General features: G+C 42.8%; 1 protein-coding gene across 8 annotated transcripts in view; it reads left to right on the top strand.

Annotated features, from left to right (window-relative positions):
* Window positions 1–13,651, top strand: part of ikzf1 (IKAROS family zinc finger 1 (Ikaros)) — a 16,566-nt gene extending 2,915 nt beyond the window's left edge. Inside the window, exons 2-8 of one of the 8 annotated variants that reach the window (XM_031876813.1) lie at window positions 1,133–1,186; window positions 1,354–1,467; window positions 7,454–7,723; window positions 9,215–9,382; window positions 10,712–10,837; window positions 11,384–11,515; window positions 11,999–13,651. In XM_031876813.1, the coding sequence (XP_031732673.1) occupies window positions 1,133–1,186; window positions 1,354–1,467; window positions 7,454–7,723; window positions 9,215–9,382; window positions 10,712–10,837; window positions 11,384–11,515; window positions 11,999–12,708 (1,574 nt within the window). In that variant the 3' untranslated portion in view covers window positions 12,709–13,651. The other 7 variants (XM_031876803.1, XM_031876820.1, XM_031876837.1 and 4 more) reach the window with 7 other exon arrangements.
* Window positions 13,652–17,118: the final 3,467 nt, after the last annotated feature.

The following is a 17,118-nucleotide window of genomic DNA, read 5'->3' as shown; positions in this document are numbered from 1 at the left end:
CCCCCCCCCCCCCCCCCCCCTCACACTTGCATCCTGGGCGTCTGCATGCCACCGAGCTCCTGACTTGACTCCGCAGAATGTTGTGCGTTGCGACAGAGCGGCCCGGTCGCTTCCCACTATTTGTTCCAAATGTGTGGAGCCATCTGTCAGTAAAACAGGAAGGCCTAGGTTCCCCTTCTCCCTTGGGCTTGTTTCGCTATTTTCGGGAGCTTCACTTCTCCCTGTGAGGCTGCTTGGACTGGGCAGCGGCCCCACCAAGGGCTTCTTGAAGTGGCGGAGCTGGGGCTGAGGCTGTCGGGCCCATCTGCTGCAGGCTTGAGGGCCATCCATTATTAATGGGGCCACGAGCACTGGTGACTCCTCAGATATTCAGCCCTGGCCGGAGGATTGCTTCTAAAAAAAAAAAAAAGAAGAATTCATAAATAAAGAGAACTTCTCTGTCCTTCAGCCTGCTTTTCTGTCTCTTTTCTTTTCTCCGCGCCTTCCTGTTGCGTTCGCTCTCCTGACTTCTTGCCCTCCCATTGCTGTCTACGTCTCTGCCTCTATAACTATCTCGCTGCTCTTCTGTCCCCTTCTCCTCTCTATTACTCTCCCTCTCTGTCCTCCCCGCTCTTTGTTTCTGATTGTGGCTTGCATGAGTCTGTGCCCAGGCCGCGGGCTCAGCGATGCATGCTCAGTAAATTAGAGAGAACACGAGCGCCGATCAGCTGTGAGCGGAGAACACCCGCATCCTCGTGACCTGGGGCCAGTTAATTTTCTGCTTAATTTTGCGGCAGTCAGTTTGCATTTTTGGATGATTACGTGGCAGGAAATTAACAATAAATAACAAATGTGGTCTGAAAGCCCGTTCCCAGCGACCCGCCGCTACCAGCGGGCCCCGTCAGCCGGAGCCAAGCCACTCTCCGAGCTCAGTCTCTCTGTCAGACTTGTAATGAAAATGTCTGTGATTCTTTGTAATGTAATGTGGGGGACAGTGGTGTGTCTGCGGCGCTGACAACAGTGATCTCACTGAGGTGACAAAGTCACGCTGAGAAGTACACCCTTTACTCCACTCTGCCTTTTTATAATGTTGTTTCCTCCGCCTGCACTTGATTAAACTCACACATCTACATCTCCATCTCTCTCCCATTAGAGTACTTGCACCGCATGGAGACGGAGGAGGCCCAGGAAATGGCCCAGATGCCAGGTAAAAGACTACTGCATGATTGAGCCGTAGAGTGCAGAAAGTAGACACAATAGGCCCAACAAACGGGCTCTTACAGCGCCCGGAGGTACATTTTGCGTCTCCTGAATGAGACACGTGGAGGGTCCCCATGGTGAGTGATGTGTGTTTGCTGGTGTGTGTCTCCCCAGGCCGGGACAGCCCCCCCATCAATGACGCATCCGAGGAGGCAGAGGACCCCATGGCCGTCCCCGAGGACCTGTCAGCCAGCTCCACCCACCAGCAGAACAACAGAGGGGACAAAGGTACGAGGCAACGTCTCACCAAACGCACCCACAGCCACCCAGAACATCACTGACGCTTGTGCGAATTAAGAATGAAGTAATCCAAGTGCGTGATTGCTACGTTAAATTGAGTGTATCCATGAAGCAGCAATCAAAACTGAGTCAAACCCACCGCAGTGCCTTTCCCAACAGTAATGTGTTCACTCCCAAAGCATCCAAATCAGTGTAAAATGGTTAAATGAAAGTAATGTCAGTATCAAAAGCATAACATATATATTTATAAAAAAGACATTAAAATGATTTTACAACTTAATCCCATACACATCCAGTGGGAGATATTTGCCGTTCCAAATCCCTTGGAAAAATTAATTTAAAGCTGCAAAGAGACACATTTAGGTCATTGGCAGAAAAGGTAAAAGAAAAAGAAAAAATCCCTTTGATACATAGCATGTCATTAATAAGCCCAATCTTAAGGAATAGCTAATGTGGCCTTGATTTGAGTTTGTGAACATCAAGCCAGGGAATATCATCGTGAAAATAAGGATGAAGCATGCTAGGGGGATTCACATCGGGGCGCGGTATATTTATCTCAAGTCCCCTAACATGGGTGGTTTGTGAGAAATCAGGGGGAATCATTATTGGTCATTAAAAGCTAATCAGTTTTACATGACGGCAAGATGAATCAGACATAAAATTCAGTTTTCATAGCTTAAATAATACAGGTAATGTTTCTAAGTTGTTGTATATGTATGTAATTATAAACATTTAATACGTTCACTGAATGTCCAAAATGATAGGGAACGTCACCGCTCTGAAGATGCACTCAGATGAGGTGAATTCACATGAGGGCCATTGTCATTCATTTACTTTATTTATTAAATCATCACCAATCACAAAGAAAGGAGATATGGAAGACATAGAAACGTAAAGACTCTGCGAAGTTTGAGATGTGAAATGTGCCTAAAGAGGTGCAACTCAGCTCAACTGAAATAGGATGTGCAAGAGTTTCCTAAGAAGAACTTGCCATCAGACAGTTTCAACACTCCTGGAGATAAAGAGTCCAGGAAGAGGATCCGAGCTCAGAGAGATCAGTGCATCACTACACCACATAGGTCACACACCTGCACACACACACACACACACACACACGCGCTTACTCACAAAGGCTCTCTGTTTGACTTTACAACTGTTGAGCTCAGAGCTCAGAAATCAGTTCTGCGAAGTGCTGCGATGGCAACAATCAACACGTGTTAAATCGAGTTAGGGAGCTTTTGCAGAGCCATGTTTTATACGACTGTGTACATCTCATCTCAGTGGAATGATGGACGTTTAGTACAATCTGTGGGGAAAAAAGGGAAATAGTCGGAAAGCAGCTGATCTAAATGTCTGACTTTCATCGTATAAGAGTTGCGAGGGCACAGCTGGCTGTGGCGTGTACGTCTTTATGTACTACAATGTGAGTTTCTGTTCATTCCCTATAAGAGTGCGATCACTTCGCGCTTGTCTGTGTACGTGCGTCTATATAGGGGCAGAGAGAAAGAAGGGAAGTGCAAGTATCTGGTACATCTATGCATGGCTGCCTCTGTGATAAAAGGCAGAATGAGTTATAATTATCACCCAGGATCATGTGCTGCTCAGTTCTCTGTCGTGAAAAAAGGCAAAAAGCAGGGGGACTATATCTGGGACACGGACCTCAAAGTATCGAAAGCTCAAAACCTCAAAACCCAGGTTGTTTCCTGTTGCAAATAAGTCTTCACCGCCTGGGATCGTCACTGCGTATTCACAACGCTGCAAGGTTGTTGTGGCCCATATCAGTGTGTTTAGTAAATTGTCACAAAAATGCAAACTAAATTCATTTAATTGTCTTGTGTTGCTTCATATACAAATTTGAATGGAAGCATATTTGGTTAAAGTCACAAGGCGGTACGATGGCCTTCTCGACATCCCAGTGAAATGATTTTTCTTTCACTTTCGGTGATTCAGATAGTAGCCTTTGCTATTTCAGAGACATGAGACTAAGAGGGAGACTGAGCCGTCTAGTTCCCGAAAACGTGGAGGAGAGTTTCTGAAAGAAAAAAAAGTGTGAGGGGAAAAGCAGGCTGTTTTTGGCGTCGAGAGTGTTACTGGCGTGGTTTAACACATGTGGTCCCACTGTTTTGCACATGGGGTTATTTTCAGGCAGTGAGAGCAGCACAAGTCAGTAACAGGAACCTCCAGCAGGCTCCCTGTGTTTCCACGCTGCAGAACTAACACACTTGCTAAATGGCTTCCGATCTTCCAATTATTTCTTATTTTTGTACAAAAATACGTCTTTTACACAAGTAAAATAGCTTTGTTTTAGATATATATTAGTAAGTCACTTCTCTCAGTATTTGTCATTGTTTCATTCTACCCCTTCATCTGCATCCTGAGGATTAGATCCACATCAGTTTATAATCATTTTATTGCGACCTTTTTTGTTTGTCTGAACCTTGCTTCCCAAAACGAGCAAATCAGGATGTGTGACCGTGACAAACAAGATAAAAATTAAAAAGCCTTCTTCCTATTCCCAATTCAGTCACAACTTCCCCATATCCATGAGAAGTAGGGGGGGGGGGGGGGCAGCCCAGCCCAGCCCAGCCCAGCCCAGCGTTCATGGTTCCCTTCTGGCTGCTTTAGCCGGCTGAAAACCTGACAACCACAGATAAACATAAAGGTTTTTTAAAGTTAATTGTTCAAAGAACTCTGAAATAAATGTGAAGAAACACAATTTCTTATGTAGCCTACAGTATATACCTTTTAATATTTTTATTTAGTTTTTTATTATTTTTATATTGAAGGTATTCCTGTAACCGTAGCTACATTTCCATGTGCAGAGAAAATTCTCTCCTGCCAATACTGAGCAATAGTTCCATTCAGCCTTTTTATTGGTACATTATTTTACAACTCCCTGTTGACATTAGCAAAATACTTCAGTTACCCAGAAAGCTGTGGCAACCACAGGTTATGTGGCTAAAACCATAAATTTAATTAAGAGTGTTGGGGTTAGGGTTAGGGTTAGGTAAGTGGTGTAGCCACTTGCAGAGTTTTGCTTTCAAGCTCTGTGATATGCAAATAGAACAAACCTGATCACTTGCCCTAAAAAAAAAATCCCTCCTTACGTGAAGTGCTTATGCCTGACTGAAACCCGGTAGTGGTTCAAGTGAGAAATTCATACCCATTATTTGTAACGTGTGCAAAGTCAAGTCTCCGAAAGAGATGGCTCCGGCTGCTTAGTACAGGTTGTAATTCTCTTGTGAGTAGGACTCATGCTCAACCTGACACAAAATGTCATAGAAGGTGCAAACGTGTCTTTAGCGAGTGTTTCCCAACCAGGTGTGTTTCTGGGGAAGATTGTAGTTAATGTAACAAAAAAATGAAAATAAAACATTCTCATAATGAGTCAGGGGAACACCACTCGTTGAGAGTGTGTGTAATGTAGTAGTAGCGTAGAAAAGGAGAAACAGTTGGCTGTAATGAATAAACAATAGAAATAGTTAATGTTAGCCAAAAGTAATAAAGAAACAGTTGAAATAGTTAACGTTACCGAATAGTAATGGATAAACAGTTTAAATAGTTAACGTTAGCTAACAGTAATAGATAAACAGTTTAACACATTGATAAAATAGTTATGATATAGATAAAAGGTTAAATAGTTGAAAGTAATGGATAAATAGAGAAATTATGTTCGCTAAAAAGCATAAAAGGTTAAAATAGTCCACGTTAGCTTAGAGTAATGGATAGTACACATTTAAAATAGTTAGCTAACAGTAATGAATACATGGGTAAAATAGTTAAAGTTAGAAGAGCTCAAAATAGTTAATGTTGTAGATAAAAGGTTATATAGTTGAAAGTAATGGATAAATAGAGAAAAGTAATGGATAAATGCTTGCTATATTTAAAAAAAGAAAGATGTAATGAATACTAGCGAAACTCATCATCAGCTTTTCCACTTTAATGGAACATAAGCACCATTTTGTTTTTACAAACAGCGAAGCCTTTCCTTCCCTATGCGTGCACGGCTGGTGTCTCTCTTATCTCATCTGATCAGCAACAAGACCCGAGAGTTTGTCCACAGAATTTTAACAGATGAGCAGATTGTTGTTGAAAGAAATGCGTGGAGATGGACGATGGGATTATGCTACTTTGATTCGGAAAAAGCGATCATAAACATCTCATGATCTGTTAGTGTGCTCCATCTCCTCCTGTCTAACACTCTGTACATTAGGGGATTTATGGGCTGTCGTTGAAAACAAAACTCCTACAAAAGAAAAAAAACAACAACAACCAGGTTTCAGTTACAGGCTGTTTTACAATTCCCTTCCCATGCTTCCCTTTCTGTCACTTCTCCATAATTCTTGGTATTTCAGTTAGACAGGCCCTCTTTCTGAAGCTTCCCCTTTTCCATGGATTCCTATATTTCATGATTTCCACTTCTTCCTCTTCAGTTGTACAAACAGAGGTAGAGGCATGGGGAAACCAGGCTGCAACCGTGACATGCAAACCACAAGCTGGTGTAGCTGTGGGACTTGCAAGATCTGTCGGTTCTCTTAACTGCTCTGTGGTGGGAAAAGAAGGAGCAGGTAGTTTGTCGCAGACGACACTTCTCTTTTGTGATCACTTTGGGAACACCACACATTTAATGGAGATTATATTTTTGGTATAAATTACAGTTGCCAGTCATCAATCATGCAACATTTAGTTTCTGTACTCAGAAAGGCTTGCATTAGGAGGATTAAAAAGCCCTCTACATAGTGAAATGGCCGAATGTGAGTTTGTCTTATGTGTGCCTGCGTGTGTACATCGCACTCTCTTGCTCTGATAGACACCGCCGTCGTCCCTAGTTTCACACTGCTTCCTGTGTCTCTGTTTCCTGTTTATCTTGCTGTCATTTGTTTTACCAAAGTGTGATGGTGCTAGATGAGCTGTGTGTTTCTTCATCGCTGACATCCTCAAACAGTAAGCACGCTATCTACCTATGTATCCCTGTGCAGACATGCGGCAGGGAAATAATTAGGCAGTATAGTCTACGGTTTAGATGAGTAGGTTGATCTTATCTGAAGTTTCTTGATTTTTCACAGGCTTTATTCACAGAAATGTCTTAAGTAAAAGGGGAAGCTTTTGAAGTTTTGCTGCAGCATCCTGGTAAACATGAAAATGTTGCATTGTGCACTAAAGGAGGTTTTCCCTTGCAGAAGCGTTGTTGCCCTAGTTATACTATAGTGCAGTTGCAGTGCCGTTAAACACAGTGTCTGTCCCGACAGAGGAGCGAGGGGATGAACAGAAACACATTGGCTATAGTAAAGCCAGGTCCTATTAAAGTTCAGTTTCATGGCTGCAAGAAACAAAGTTTGAGTTCATCAAATTAGTCTTTATAAAATGAGAAAGTACGTAATTTATTTGAACAAGAAAAAAAAAAAAGAACAATGTCACACATAATGTGATGTCTCATTCAGAGAAAAAAAGAAGAGAACTTTAAGGAAGCATCTCACCAAAATAAAATGCAAAACATGAGACGAGGAATAATTTATCTATGACAATCTGTCAGGTAAATTATGAAATAAAATAAAAACAAAAATGAATTAAAGATTAAGAACAATGTTAATGACATACTTAAACTATGTTTTTTACTTAGAATGAACAAACCAAGTCACACCAAACAAAATGAAATAGTTCTCTTGCATTTTTAGAAACAATCAGTGAGATAAAGTTGATATAACGACCAAACATTTATTAGAAACATCAATTCTTTCAGTGAGGACAGTCACTCAGGTTCACAAAATCGTTTCACTTTCCTATTATGAAGCCTTTCAGAACAGGCAAACGCAACTTCCAGGCTACACCACAATGTTACAATAAGCAGCTCTATCTATTCTTATGTCACAGTCTCAATACCACACTGATAATTGCCCATCTTTAGTACATAACATCATGAAAGAATCATGCTCGTATTCTAAACCGTGGCCCCCACCCTTGCCCTCTTTTCCAGCCTGTAACATTAAAGTTGAGGCTCGCAGTGATGAGGAGAATGGGCTGGCCTGTGACATGAATGGCGTGGAGGAGGAAGAGTGCGCGGAAGACTTGCGCGTGAACGATGCCTCGGGGGCCAAGGTGAACGGCTCACAGCCGAGCCTCGAAGCCAAGGCCTTCTCCTCGGCCGGCGGTATCCGGCTGCCCAACGGGAAGCTCAAGTGCGATATCTGTGGGATAGTTTGCATTGGCCCCAATGTGTTGATGGTGCACAAGCGAAGCCACACTGGTAAGCCACCTGCAACACTTCTTGCCCTTCATGTGCACCCATGTTCACTGTCAGTATGAGAGGATGGATGAGGGGTAGAAAGGTGTCTGCCGTGGCTCCCGCACATGCGTAGAGCATTTCTTCAGACTTTAAATGGCATAAATGAAGCTTAGATTGGTTGTCTCCTACTAACACCAGCAGTACCGTTATGCATAAATAAACTTTAGAGCCTGTTCTTATGTTTGCAGGCACCCTTACACTGAGGCGTTTGGCTGTATGCATGTAAGCCTTCCTATCATGCGTGAAATAGACTTTGAGCATACCATTAGCATTATTATTGTTCATCTAAATGACTCCGGATTACCACATAACAAGCAACAGTAACTTATCAAATTATTGCAGCGATAAAGTAGCAGAGAAGAACTTGGTCCGAAAAAACATGCCCTCAGTTGAGAAACAGGATATATCTGCGGCAATTAAATGGAATCTCTACGAAGTGACAATTATCTGGCTATTAAAAGTTTTTTCAAATTTCAAAATTGATATTCTATTGTAATGAAGCCAAACCAGTGGTGGGGAACATTTTTGAAAAAGGCACTTAGCTGTCGAGCTTTAGAAACTAATGAAACTCAAAATGGAAGAAAGGAACACTCGACTAATGTAAATGCAAAAGAAAGTACAATAAAAGATATAATGAAGTGCCTCCTATTTAAATAGAAAATACTCTGTGGTGAGTCTTTGCTCCTGAAATGCATTTTTAATGAATTTCCTTTTTTATATATTTTTGCTGCTTCACTGGTGACTCTTATTTTATGGGGGGCCTTTGAGAAAAAAAGAAAAAAAAAGCCATATTAAAACGTTCTCACAGAATGCCACAACACTCGGAGAGGCTGGATATTGGTTTATTCCAGAAGCGCTGATCAGGAAGACTGGCTCTCAACACAAAGTGTTTCCTTCGCTTTATTCAAATGAGGCTGAATTTGCATTGTGATGTGCCGCTCTTATTTTAGAGACGAAGAAGAGGAAAAAATGAGATTTTCAGATCAAATTGACCTAGGCAATGGTGCATTACGGAACTGGCAGGCTGAGTCTGAAAGGCTCTTGTTCGATCAGAGCGCCAGAAGCCGGTGGGGCAGGGGGAGCACGGAGAGATGGAGTGTCACTCTGCTGTGAAACCCTCTCGCAGGCTGCTGGAGCGCTCTCTGCCCCAGAGACGCTCCGTCATCCGGCTTGTTCTGGCGCTCGGTGTGCTTGTAGTGCAGCGACCCCACATTTCCTGCAGCACGCTCCTTCATCCACGCATTAAAAGACAGAGACTTTGTGCTTTTTTCGCCCGTCAGTGGAGGGATCGAACACAGGGAGGTCAGGGAGAGTGGTGCAATGAAGACAAAACATTACAAATCAAGAACATAAAATAAAAAACATATAAAAGTGAGTGCCAGTGAAACATACGCGCTGTGTTTTGAGCTGCCTCTTTACAATAGTGTGCATCTGTTGTGTTGTTGTCCTCAGGAGAACGTCCGTTTCAGTGCAGCCAGTGCGGTGCCTCTTTCACCCAGAAGGGCAACCTGCTGCGTCACATCAAGCTCCATTCGGGGGAGAAACCCTTCAAGTGTCACCTGTGCAGCTACGCCTGTCGCAGGAGGGACGCCCTCACCGGCCATTTGCGCACCCACTCGGGTGAGTACGCAAAGGTCACCCTCACTGAAAACGTCTGCACTCGTGGTAACTCCTGGATTTCCTTTACAAAAGGCATGTCCTGTTCCGCAGTGCATACGGTGAGAGATTAGTGCTATGCAAGGGGAAGTTGACAGGGTGTAGATATGGTGTCACTTTTTTTTTTTTTTCTGCAAAATGCTTTGCAGAAGTATGGGCTAATGAAATATTTGGGTGTAAACAGCACACTTACAAAGCCTGCTCTGAATAGCTCGGCAGAACAGTGAAGGGATAAACTGCAAAATGATTCTTGCACAGCAGTTTCAACTTAAATCAATTTATTTTACTGTCTTCGATTACCGTGTTAGTCTGTCAGTACTTTCTACTGCGTTTGTGACACTCAGCTCATTCATTCTTACCAAAGGCAGGCTCTAAAACAGGTCACAATGAATATAATGTCATTTCTCAAAAAGGCTGAGCAGGGCACTGTAGTTTTTGGCAAACATTGCTCAAACTGCAGTAAATAGTGTATGTGTTGGGGACCACGTTCAGCCATGGATTAATACACATTTGGTGCTCTTGTAAGTTTTTAAAGCACCAGGACTTTGGGATTGACTAAACACCAAAAATAAACGAGGGCCGTAGCCAGACTTTTAGAAATACTGAGGTCATTGCTCTCCTTTTAAAAAACATTCTATTTATTCAACTGTTCATTTACAATTTCAATAGATTTTATTCAACAAATTTGGGTCTATTATTATCTAGTTTAAAAGCCTTCTCCACAAGACCAGGAATAAACTTCTGATGGGGAAATACCTTATTTATTTATTTTGTTGGCATAATTTTTTTAAATATACACTCTACACAAGAATCAGCTCATAACATACCCACTATGAGTAAGTTTTATTTGTAAAATATAAACAGCCCCAAGTTGCTTCCCAAATTCCCCCCGAAAAACACAGAGGACATGACCTCAGTGGCAGCTACAAAGATCAGCTGTGTGGGCGGTACTGCCGGGTCTTTTTTCGTTGGGGTTTCTCTCCATGAACCCGTTGCAGGCGGTACTCTTTTCTTTGTCTTACCACTCTTCACGCTAAATACCCAGTTTGTCTTCTTCTATTTTTTCCACTCAAACTGGAAATGTAAAATCAGTTCCTGTATTTTTCCAGGAAAAGAGCCACCAAAAAGGGCAGTGAGAACAGCAGAGTATATAAATATAACTATAGGTTGAATCTCTATTTTGTAACGAAAGAAAAATAGATATAAAGGTAATATCATATTAATATAAACCATGACATACAATATAGCACTGCCTTGTTCACTGATCTAATGTGGGGGTTTTTTTCTCTGCAGTTGGAAAACCCCACAAGTGTGCTTACTGTGGGCGGAGTTACAAGCAGCGCAGCTCTCTCGAGGAGCACAAGGAGCGGTGTCACAACTACCTCCAGTGCATGGGGCTGCAGAACAGCATCTACACAGGTTGGTGCCTCACGAGACGCACACTTCACTTTCACCCAAATCTGAGGGCCCACTTTACCCCGAGTGCAGGACGCGCTATGCATGCAGCAGCAGCGCACCATGAAGCTGTTACTAAATTCTCCAACAGGTCAGGTCAAATTACGGTCATTTCCATTCGAATATATCATGCAGAAGTTCTGCAGCTGTGTGAAATGATTGCAGGGATAATTTAGTCAATTTAATCATGTTGTCAGGATAAAGTTCTGTATTTATCCATGTTTACCCAGTCATCTATTGAATGAACTGACTGTAGAGATATTTAATGTGCAGGGTGCTGTAAACCTCTGCACTCTAGACTAGAAACACATCTATACCTCATCTGTGAGCATGAACAAATACTTTATTTATAGACCAAGTGTGTCAGAATAGTCCGCTCTGTGAGAAAACCTACCATCAGACCAGAAAATACCATCGTGTTGTTGTCAGGCGCCAGCTCATCACTTTAAACAGGACAAACTCAAATCACTTTGACTCTGAAACCTACTTTTCTGTCTTGCTTTCCAGTAGTAAAGGAAGAAAGCAACCAGAATGAGCAGAGGGAAGACTTAAGCCAGATGGGATCTGACAGAGCCTTGGTGCTAGACAGACTAGCTAATAACGTAGCTAAGCGTAAGAGCACTATGCCACAGAAGTTTGTGGGTAAGGGCTGAAATCTGCTTCCTTTGTGTAATATACAATATCGCTGCTTTTGCTGATACATTTGTGTAACCGCTGCGCCTCTGAAGCTGCAATGTGTTTGTGTTTATTACAGTTTTACAGTCTATTTTTGCAGTTCGGCCTCAACAGGAATTGTGCCTTTAACTTGTTTAAACACTGTTAGAAAAGCCTATGTTTGAATGTTGAAATTGTGTTTGATCATGTATATTAATATTACATTAAGATGATGATAATGTTCATAGTAAAAGACTGAAAATTAGGAGGCTCAGGAAAAAAGCTAGTATGAGACTACAAATACCAATATGAGACCAGAAGAAACAAAAACAGTGAGTCATTTTCTAACTCAGCTAGAAAGGAGCAGGCTTGGTATTAATGTGGTGTAATCACAGGACGGAGGTGAAAGTTCAAGCGTGTTAGTGAAGTACAACCTCCACAATGCTCTTGTGTCTCTCTCCCAACCCTCAGGCGACAAACGTCTGTCAGACCTCTCCTACGACGGAGGAGCAGGTGAGATGATTCAGCCCCACGTCATCGACCAGGCCATCAACAGCGCCATCAGCTACCTGGGGGCCGAGTCGCTCCGGCCTCTGGTCCAGACCTCCCCGGCCTCCTCTTCTGACGCGGGTCTCAGCTCCATGTACCCGCTGCACAAGCCGGCGCCCGAGGGCCACATGGGGACGGGCCTCAGCCTGACGGCCAAAGACAACGCGGCCGAGAACCTGCTCCTCCTCTCCAACTCCAAGTCCGCCTCCAGCGAGAAGGACGGCTCGCCCAGCCACAGCGGCCAGGACTCCACGGACACCGAGAGCAACAATGAGGATCGCCCCGGCGGGGCAGCGTCCGGCCTCATCTACCTGACCAACCACATCACCTCGGGGGTGAGGAACGGCATGCTCCCTCTGGTGAAGGAGGAGCAGCAGAGGCAGTATGAGGCCATCCGGGCCAGCATGGAGATGGCGTCCGAGGGCTTCAAGGTGGTGACGGCGGACGGGGAGCAGGTGAGGGCGTACCGGTGCGAACACTGCCGCGTTCTCTTCCTGGACCACGTCATGTACACCATTCACATGGGCTGCCATGGCTTCAGAGACCCCTTCGAGTGCAACCTCTGTGGTCACCGGAGTCAAGACCGATACGAGTTCTCCTCGCACATAACGCGGGGGGAGCATCGCTACTGAGCCCCGTCCACCAGAGAACACACTTCCACACAGACAAACAGGTGTGTGTGTGTGGCCAACACGCCACACAAACACACACACACACACACACTCAGTCATGCAGACGTGCGGCTGAAATAAATGCATAAGAAATACAAGATGTAAAATACACTGTTGATGTCTGAAAGTTGTTTTTTATACAAAGTATGCATGTTTGTGGAACACAGATTCATGTACAACTATAAATCAAGACTTTTATTTCCCTTTTCAAATGCCGTGTTCAAAAGGGAGAGTAGTCTTTTTTTTTTTTTTTTTTTTTTTGTTAAAGAAGCAAAATGATGTTCAGTGAAGATAACACAGCTACTGAGCCACAATCCTACATAGGTTTAAATGATGTAGTTACAGTTTGCCACATGTATAAAATGTGTCTTTTCTTTTGGAAAACCATGCAGCAACTTTTTTTCTAGATTTAGTATAGAAACGACATCCTCACATTTACAAATCTGTTTATTGAAGTGTCCGAAATGTTCTGCAGTTGTTTCCAGTGCAGTAAAACCCATTTTAGAAAATGAAATGCAATCGATAAAAACAATCAGTGTAGATAACCCCACACGTCCCTTTCAAAGTTTCAACCTGTTCTTGTATTTGTAACAACTTACATATTATTTATATCACATTTACATGCCTGTCTGTTTTTGTATTTATTCGATGTTTGTTTGTAGAGTAGTTAATAAAAGCTGCATCTCTTTCTGTCCAACTGTACTAAATGTGTTTGAGGTGAAAACAGGACCGCTGCTGGGTTTTATTTTGAATTTTATCAGAAGAAAATGTTATCCTGGCCTTTTGTTTTGGCACTTGATGGCTAAGAATCGTTTCATTTACAGAAAGAAAACGAGCCATTTGAGGTTTGAAGGAGCTTTATGCTTGCAAAATATCAATAAAGGATATTTTATATATGCACAAAGAGTGGGCAAGTGTTGTGTGTTACTGTGGATGAGTCTAGTAATAAGGAGGAAGGTGTTTAATGACTAAAGGTCTACTGCTAACAGACCTGCAGCTACTTGGGATCGTCTCTATAAATTCATATGGATATTTTTATTATTATTATTAACCAGCTGTCAAAATGTCCACGTTAAACTGAAAATCATTCCTGGAGTTAATGAAAAGTTTTTACCTTCTTAAAAAATATGGAGATTTCATTTCTCACTCTCGAACCTTCTGAAATAATTAAGTTTAGATGTCATTCAAGATGCTGCTCTCTCCTGCCTGTCAAGGAAGAGTCAAGAAAGAGTGAATGACTGGCATTTGTGTACACAACACACAAACACTGAGAATATTTACTGTGAGAGGAGAATAAATAAACACCTCTCCAAATACGATTACCATGAGTGGTTTCAAAGTATTTAGATTTTGCATAAAAGAGCGAATTTCCGTCAGATATCGATCTTTTCTTCAGTGTGGTTGTAGTTATAAACCACACGCTCGCATATTCTTTTTCACTAAAAACATTCCCTCATATGAATTCACCAAGGATGCCAAACAGAAGGCTGAAACATCACGGGGGGCATTTGTCCACACAGAGACCCTCGTGTTGAAATTGTGACATCAAGGGAGTACATTGTAGCATAAGCAGCAAACACACACACACTCTCTCACACACACACACACCAGCATGTGGACATGTGCCGTGTCCAGGACCTGAAGAGTGTGGTCCTCTGAGGAGCAGCGAAGGATTCGGGCACTGGAGCAGAAGGCAGGGGCCGGGGCTCTGAGGGCTGGGCCCGTCTGCGGAGGCTCGGTCGGGGCCGGCAGGAGGAGCTCGGTGGCGGCAGCCTCGTCCAGATGGCTGCTGTGTGATTTAGCAGAAACGGGAAGCAGCTGTGGCCAGCGCCGAGGCCCCCGCACCCCCACGCTTGACTGGGACCCAACAGGGGAGGGAGGGCATTTGCATGAGGGGGATTAATCTGGCCAACCAACTCTGGCCCTGCCAGAATCCCAAATCTCACTTCCCCTTTCAAGCAGCTGAAAGAATCGGATTCAACCAATTCAGCCAAGGATCCAACAAGATGTTAGTACTCAAGGTGCTTCACACTTTACATGACCGTGTGCCATTAATATAAGGCCACAATAGAACATTCACTGCATGCTTTGTGAATTCAGTCGCTGTGCAAGCGTTTCCAAACATGTGGGGCCAAATTTCTGCATCAAATTTAGGGTCTTCACCCAGTAACCAAATATACTCACTCATTGGCTGTACTTAAGTACAATTTTGATGTACAGGTACTTTAATTGAGTATTTATACTGTGCGCTCTATACTTTTCTCACTGGCTTAAGAGGGTTGTCTGGTAACCGCAGGGTCAACGGTTCGATCCTTGACTGGGACGTGTCACGTGTCGTAGTGTCCCTGAGCAAGACACTGAACCCCGGCTCCCAGGGCGCCTGTCATTGGCAGCCCACTGTTCCCTATATACAGGGATGGGTCAAATGCAGAAGTCAAATTTCGTGTGTATGTATATGACAATAAAAAGGGATTCTATTCTATTGTGAGATCTTACAAAGAAGCAATGTCTACTTGGGGCCTCCTGTCTCGTTTCGGATGCCTATGAGTTGTTAGCAGTTCCACCGAAGACACGTTTCCCTTCTAGAATTCTCTAGACATGGTTTCATTTGGGCTGCTTGAGGCCCGAGGAGGTAGAAGTAGTCAATATCTTACGTGGAAAAGAAAAGAATATATACATTTGCATCGCAGAACCTTTTCCTCAGATTCATCTTGTGACCCGCTCGGAATAAAGTAGCTACCTGCCTGTAAAGTAGTAGAAGTAAAAAGCTACTCACTGGTATTACAGACTATATAACAGTCCCATTTTCAGGAAAGAGAGTATCTTTACTTATAATCCTTATGTTTTTAGGCAGGATTGGTTTTGGTGACACCTGTGCTCACTGGTGGTAACAGCTGTTTGAAATGAACTGCCACTGGTGTATATTTATATTTATAGTGCAGCCAAACAAACTTGTGTTGTTTTGCTAATACGTTTGTAAATAATTATTGCAAATGTAATCTGATTTCAGTCAAGTAGTTTTCTGAAATAATTACAAATAAACTGGACTACATGCGACATCGTTTCCTATAAATTTCCCAATTTAAATTCAGTGCGGAAATGGCAGACCCCGCCACCAACAATGAAAACTGCTAAATAGAGAAGTGATTACAGAATGGAGATGCATTCAATGACTATTGTTGCTGTAGAATACTTCTATGCTGTTACTCAGTTATATTTTTAATACAGGAGCTTATTTTTTGAATGGAGTATTTTTACTTCAGTAAAGGTTCTGAATGAAAAAAGAAGCTACAAAAAAAACATCTCCAGGTTACTTAAATACTGACCTGATATTATACAATTTCTACCTTCATTTCAAATGTCAGTATTACAGATTTAAAGAACAAGCACATAGGCGGTCAAATTACATTTTTTTTTTCCAATACACCTACCTATATTTGATGTGTGTTTGTGACCACACAACCCCAGACGTGACCACTGCTGCACAGCCACACTCAAATTGAGCTGCACACTTAGCACATATGGCAACTCCAGTGGATTTCTGTGCATCTGTCCCAGTCCAGCTGTAGGGGGGTGGGTGGGTGCGGGGGGTGCTGGTGTGTGATAACTTTCGCTGCAAAGTTTCAATACAGTGGCCAACCACACGTCTGAAATATTTATCAGGGACCTGACAAAAAAGATGATAAATAAATGAAAGTCTTCTTTCATTGGCTTCCAGATTTTCAAAGATTGTTCCATTAAATTTACATGAGAATTTCATTTCATGTGTGCACAATCTATAATGGTCCTCCTCCGTAGTGGATGTATGACCAGCGACAAAACATCAACACTGTTAAGAGTCTCTGTTGACCAGAGCGACATCTTGGCGATGGATTAACCAAGTTTCTGCTGTGTGGAGCGCAAGTGGCCGCCTTATAGCCGAGAGATTTAACTGGTCAGACAGAAATATGTACATCTACGCCGGCCATGAACCTTGTGGATCAGGGCGAGCACTAAAAGTTCAAATTATGGAGCTCATGCTTCTTTACTAATGAAAAGGAGGCATTGCAGTAACAGATTTTCCTGTTGAGTCCACTGCTGTCTTAATCACTAAGAGGAAGGGAGGCGAAGCTTTCAGTTTTGTTTTTTTCTTTTCTTTTTACAACATGAGACCCAGGATGCTCTCTGTGTTGCCCAACTTCCGTGGATACAATTAGCACATGCAGCCTCAGGAACAATTATGGGATAATATCAGAGATGTGACAATAAAGCTCTTAACAAAACACACACTGCCCTCTGTGGATTAGGTGAGAGTATGGAGGCTTGAGTCAGGGAAAGTGCCACAATACACTGGAGATCATCTCAATTTATTAGGAAAACATAAAATGTTGG

The sequence above is a fragment of the Anarrhichthys ocellatus genome, unplaced genomic scaffold (assembly GCF_004355925.1).
Source record: "Anarrhichthys ocellatus isolate YVR2014 unplaced genomic scaffold, GSC_Weel_1.0 scaffold3, whole genome shotgun sequence".
In the NCBI taxonomy this organism is placed as follows: Eukaryota; Metazoa; Chordata; class Actinopteri; order Perciformes; family Anarhichadidae; genus Anarrhichthys; species Anarrhichthys ocellatus.
Note: the sequence above shows the minus strand (reverse complement) of the source record. Positions and strands in the feature narration are given on the sequence as shown.